This window comes from Quercus robur, chromosome 7 (assembly GCF_932294415.1).
Source record: "Quercus robur chromosome 7, dhQueRobu3.1, whole genome shotgun sequence".
NCBI classification, from domain to species: domain Eukaryota; kingdom Viridiplantae; phylum Streptophyta; class Magnoliopsida; order Fagales; family Fagaceae; genus Quercus; species Quercus robur.
The window spans coordinates 4,238,550-4,244,413 of record NC_065540.1 but is presented as its reverse complement, the minus strand read 5'-3'; the positions used below and the strand labels follow the sequence as shown (position 1 = coordinate 4,244,413).

The following is a 5,864-nucleotide window of genomic DNA, read 5'->3' as shown; positions in this document are numbered from 1 at the left end:
TGAAATAAAGTCCCAAGGTGGACGGATACAATAGATGGACGTTTTCGCAAAGTGGACGGAAACTAGCTACGTTAAAATTTTCTACAAGTCCATTAAATACGCGATATATTTAAAAGTGATGAACAACGCCACAAAGTGGACGGTCCGCATAATAAACCTCTCAAAACAGACGGAAAAGGAAAATCCTCACCGATGTAAATGCTCAATCAACACAAGATAACAAGTCTGCAATGTGGACGGATCATCACAGATTAACAAATATTCCCACAAAAATACTCCCTCAAGAAGGTAGACGGAGCTTTAAACAGAGTACCAAACAATTATAAAAAGCATATGTGAACTTTAAGCCAAAAGCCCCAAAGGCAAATGTTTAATACAATTAAAAAGGACGGATTGTCTTAAAAAATGAATAAAAAAGAAGGACGGATTGTTCACAAAATAAAGTACATAGGCATCAATCTTTCTTTTCTTCAGCAACTGGGACGTCCTTCGACGGGGCGGACTCTTCGTCTCCTTGAGCAGCACCGTCGCCAAAAAGGTCCTCCGTATTTTCGGAGGCGACGGGGAGGGCAGAAGTCTGGGCTTGGTCCTCAAGTTTGACCATTGTCAAGTCCAGCTCTGGATAAGCCTTCTTGACTTGACGGAGGGAATCATCGAAGCCTTGGAGGAAGGAGTCCGACAGCTCGCTCAAACAGGACTCCGAGCATCGGTACTCCTCGACGGCTGCCACTTTAGCCTGACGGAGCTCTTCTTTGAGTTGTTTGATCTCAGCCTCTTTATTCTCTATGACCGTCAGCGAAGTGGCCGTCTTCTCCTCCAGCTCCTTCCTCGCCTGCTCAGAAAGCTCCAGCTTCTTCTCCATCTTGGACCTCCATCTCTGAAGTTGTCCGAGCTCTTCCTCCGTCTGCTGCGCCTTCGCGCGCACCCGGTCCAAGGTACTCTCACGGTTGAGACACCGATCAAGTAGTCCCTTCATCATGACCAAAGACTGCAAATAGAAAAGAGACCGTCACATAATGTAAGTAACAAGAAGAAAGAAAAATAAAAACTTATTTGACAAACATAACCAACCTGAGCGACGGCGAAGAGGCCCGTCTCCCCCATGGCCTCCGTCGAATGGTTTCCCAGGTCTTCATAGTCTTCTGCCGTGATGATGGACGACAGCTTCTCCAATGCATACTTGGAGTCATCACGGAGAAGGGAAGGAGGTCTCTCTTGCTTACCGTCTGGGACCGTCATCAATCCCTTACCCTTCCCCTGCTTCGCTGGGGTGACGGCCTTGTTACCCTCAGCCATTAAGCCAACCACAGGTTCAAGAGAGACCTTTGGTTGCTTAAAGGGACGGTCGGATTTTGTCGTCAGTTTCCTTTTAGGGACTGAAGCTGACGCCTTAGGAACCTCCTTGCCGGATTCCCTCTTCTTGACGGCTTGGGACTTGATCAAAGCTCTCCTCTTTGCGTCATCCATCTCTGCAAATAATGACGGATGAAATTAAAACAAAATAAAGCATAGTAAATGACAAAGTAAAGTTGACGGGCTTACGTTTGTGAACTCGCTCGTCGTATCTTATCGCTTCTTGGGTGGGCTCAGGACCGTCGCAGTACCAATGAATGGTCCTCGGGTTCACCAACTTAGCCCAAGTCCTTTCCTCCGGCGTAGTTTTCTTGCAAACCTTTTCAAGGAAGCTAAACTCCTCGAGGCTGACTTGTGGGCGCCGTCTACCTGCAAAGAAAGATGATCAAGATATACATATATAGCTGGACGGATATGAAAAGCAGTACAAAATTTAGACGGATGCATACGTGTCTGATTTATAACTGCCCAAGTTGTGTCGACGGGCATGTACTCCGTCTCCCCTGGATGGTTCATCCATCTGTCACCCTCCAGGAAGAAATACCGACTCTTCCAGTCTCTATTTGAGTCTGGGGTCTCAAAGATCACCTTCAACAAGGGGCTCCGACTGGCAAAACTGTACATCCCCCTTGATCCAGAAATCTCGTCTGGACGGTAACAGTGAAGAAATTCACGGACCGTCAATTTCCTTTCCCCGTTTGACATTGCACCGTAAAGAATCTCCATGGCTATGAAGACCCTCCAGGCGTTAGGGGATATCTGGGTGACGGACAACCCCAGATACTGTAAGAGTTCCCTATGAAGTGTAGAAAGCGGGAATCGAAGTCCAGCCTTCAATGCCTGCTCGTACACTCCGACACCGTCTACCCCTTCATAGTAACACTTCTCCGACACATGTGGTAGACGGATGGAAACATAGTCTGGGATTTGGAAGTTGGTCCTGAAGGTGCTGAAGTGTTTCTCCCTAATGACGGACGTGAACCTATGCACCGTCCACTCTGGCAACATGATGAACTGCCTTAGTCCATCAGCGCCTACAACGGACTCCAGTGCTTGATCCCCGTCGTCATCGGAACCCTCTATTTCGACAATCTCCACATCCTCATTTGTTGAGGATGAAGAAGAGGCAGACGGACTCCTATCTTCGCCGGTGCTCTCTTGGTCTTTATGACCGGACGGGTATACATCCTCGTATTCCGTCCCATCACGAACCACCGACTGGTTACTTGACGCACTAGACATTTCCTACAATTGACAATGAAACCTAAGACCGACGGGTTTGAATGTGTTGACGGGTACGGAAAGCCTAACAACAATGCATGGACGAAAATGTAACTTGACTATAGTAAATTAGAAGCACTTACCAAACTTATCAGAGGATAGGTGACGGTTGGTGTAATCAACAGATGGTCATCCACGACGGGTTACTCTGACAAGGTTGACGGCTTCGCTCTGACAAATGTTTTCTGAGTGAAAAGTGAAAAATGAAAGAGTGAGTCGCCTTATATATATAGGAGGTGCACGGAAGACGAAGCGACGCTTCGATCCTATACAACGACCATTCAGAGAGTGACACGTGGCATGTTTAATAAATGCTGACAACCTGTCAGTACGTACCAACAGACTTGTACCCGTCATGACATCGTCAACTTGATGAATCTTACTATGACGGGTTGATCCATCTGGAACCGTCGTCCTATCTGGGCTGAATCCATTATAAAATTGACCGTCATACCCATACGTAAGGACCGTCACCCCATTGATCCTTTGACCCAAAAGGTGACGGACCATTGGGGTGAAGGGGGCAACTGAAGATGACAAAATACTGGGCCTGACGGGCTTACCTTAATGGGCCTGACGGACTGGGTCTCTTGGGCCTACGTAAAGATGGTCCCAGCTTTGAAGGCCCATCGAAAGGGCCCATGATCCGAAACGTCCATAGTTCAGAAAAACCCTAGGATCCGGAAATGGGGATCCTTGCTCACCACGCTTAGAAGAATTGGGAGTAGAGTCCCACATTGAAAAGATATGGAAACCAAAAAGGAAAAGTCAACCCTTTATCACTATAAAAGGCCTAATACCCACAGAAATCGAGGTACGCTTTAATTGACCCTCTCTAACGCTCTAAGTAAAACAGAACAATTCTAACTTGACCGTCGGAGAACCTTTGGCCGGCACCACACCGGTGTTCTCTGAAGGACGTCCGTCGGTTGTTCTTGTCGTGCAGGTTCGGTTCGAGTCGCGAGTACGGTGTGACCCATTGGTGACAAATTTTCGACGTCATCAATTATAATGATAATATCTACAACATAATCAACGCACCACATGATCTGTTCTGTTCAGTAGAGTATTTTTTCTGTCGTCGCCATGTTAGAATTCACCACGTAACCACTGTTCTCTACACTAAACAAAATTGGGAAGCGTGGCATTCTAGATTCTACACTAACATAGTTCAGTGACTTGTATGAAACATGGAGAAAACAATTTATTATTATTATTATTATTGTTATTGTTATTATATTACTTCCATAATAAAGTAAAACCTTTTTTTTTAGTAGGGAAGGTCCGAAAGAACTAGAATTTCATCTTTAGGAGCCGAAGAAAAAAAATATATTACCATTTAAAAATAAGAAATATAATATCATAACTCAATTAATATATAAATATTCAAGCTAATATCTACTAAAATAAAACAAATAAAAGGAAAGACAAACTATTAACTCCTATTTTATAATAAATTTCTACACAATCATCAGTTAAAACAATTGAAGTTCACGTTCTTTTCAATATTGAAAATCATTGACATCTACAATATAATTGATTCGGTATAAAAAAATTTCATAGCAATTTTTAAAAATAAATATAAAAAAATATACAAAATCAAAAAGTTTGTTAGGAAATTATTTTCAATTTTGTTGGGCCTAGTTGAAACAATATATATGTCCGAAAAATTCAAATTTGTAATTCAATTCTCCATCATTGACAAATCAAATAAAAATCATATTTCTTATCTCATTATATGCTCACTAATCAATATATACTCCTCTAATTAAAAAATTAATTAGTGTTGCCAAATGCCAAGTAAAAATTAATTACAAAAAAAGAACCCAAATGCACTAACAAAAACTTTAAAAGTCCTCGATCTTATTTGCTTAACATACCACCAAAGTTCATATATTCGAGGCATTTGTTTCCAAAATTTTAAATGTCGTTAGATTTGTAATATTTACATATAGAAGTTTTTTTAGTTTTTTTTTTTATTATTTGTTCGACTATCTTTGTGTAAGTATAATTCCATGTTGGATTTTTCTCAACCTTTACACATTATAATTTGAAAAGAAATTTGATATTTGGGTAAAAATCAGAAATATAATTTATGCTTCCTCAAAATTTAGAAGATCTAATATAGTACAATTTTCTGATAACTAAATCCCAATGGCACTGCCTGTTCATGGGCTGAGCGCCTGAGCCGGTCCAAATCGTACCTTGATGGTTATGAGCTTTGAAAACCGGAACAGGTCTGAATCTATTTGATACCAATTGCTTTGACCCGAAAGCCCAGTTTGACTAGCACAATAACTAATCCAGTCTGAGCCCAAACTTTAATATTGAGCCGGCCCGACTGCTCTCTCTCAACCGGTACAGTTATAGAGATATCAAATATCAATTGCTTTGAACCAATCCAAACCCCATAATTACTGGCACAAAAACTAAATTAGTCTCAGCCCAAACCTTAATTTTGAGCTCTCTTTCTCTGCAATGTGTGTGTGTGTGTCATTGTTTTAAGAGTTGGGGTGCAGACACAACAAATTGTCACAAATTCATAATATTTTCATAATAGTTGAAGTGTCAGTCTCTCATAAATTAAAATAAAATAAAATGTTAGATTGGGACTCATCACAACTAAAAACAATGGTGTTATGAAAATATTGTGACGTTTTGTTTATATCCCTAAACTTTTTATTGTTTTAACTTTTAAATAATTCAACACTTAAGCAACATAAAATAATACTTAAAAAATCTAACTATATGCCACTTGAGCACCATATGTCATTGTTTTAAATCATAGTTACATTTTTATTTGAATTTTAAAAAAAAATCGAATTAGTTGACACAAGACGTTGTCAGACAAAAATTTCATATAGAAAAAATACCTTAAACATAAGCCTTACTCCAAATGAGAACTATAAGGGTAAAAAACTCAAATACAATGCCCTAGGTTCAAAATATATAAGGTTCCCTATTAAATTCAAACATCTTTGTGGATTTAATTTAATTTTCCTTAAAAAAAATAGTCTTTGTGTTTTATTGGTCAATTTAATTAGGTGCTTGAATTCAATAGGAGAATTCAATATACTATACTTAAAATATTGTATCTAAGTTTTGGTTGAAGTATATATACCCAAATTGAAAAGTTATATATTGTCATAATTCTAAGATGGGTAATAGTCTAATAAAAAATCACAAAGCACGTAAAAAAAATTGTAAATCCATAAACAAATCCATAAAGT

General features: G+C 40.0%; 1 protein-coding gene across 1 annotated transcript; it reads right to left on the bottom strand.

Moving 5' to 3' along the window:
- Window positions 1–454: 454 nt before the first annotated feature.
- LOC126690809 (uncharacterized) lies at window positions 455–1,724 on the bottom strand. Its single transcript, XM_050385936.1, has 3 exons — window positions 1,543–1,724; window positions 1,072–1,469; window positions 455–988 (listed from the first exon to the last, which is right to left on the bottom strand). The coding sequence occupies exons 2-3, from the start codon at window positions 1,465–1,467 to the stop codon at window positions 455–457; spliced, it is 930 nt and encodes a 309-aa protein (XP_050241893.1). The 5' UTR covers window positions 1,468–1,469; window positions 1,543–1,724.
- Window positions 1,725–5,864: the final 4,140 nt, after the last annotated feature.

What these genes read in the sequence shown, in the direction of transcription:
- LOC126690809 (XM_050385936.1), bottom strand. Translation starts at nt 1,467, where the DNA reads ATGGATGACGCAAAGAGGAGAGCTTTGATCAAGTCCCAAGCCGTCAAG. An exon ending in GCCTCTTCGCCGTCGCTCAG is followed by an intron (nt 989 to 1,071) that starts GTTGGTTATGTT and finishes TTCTATTTGCAG; the next exon opens with TCTTTGGTCATGATGAAGGG.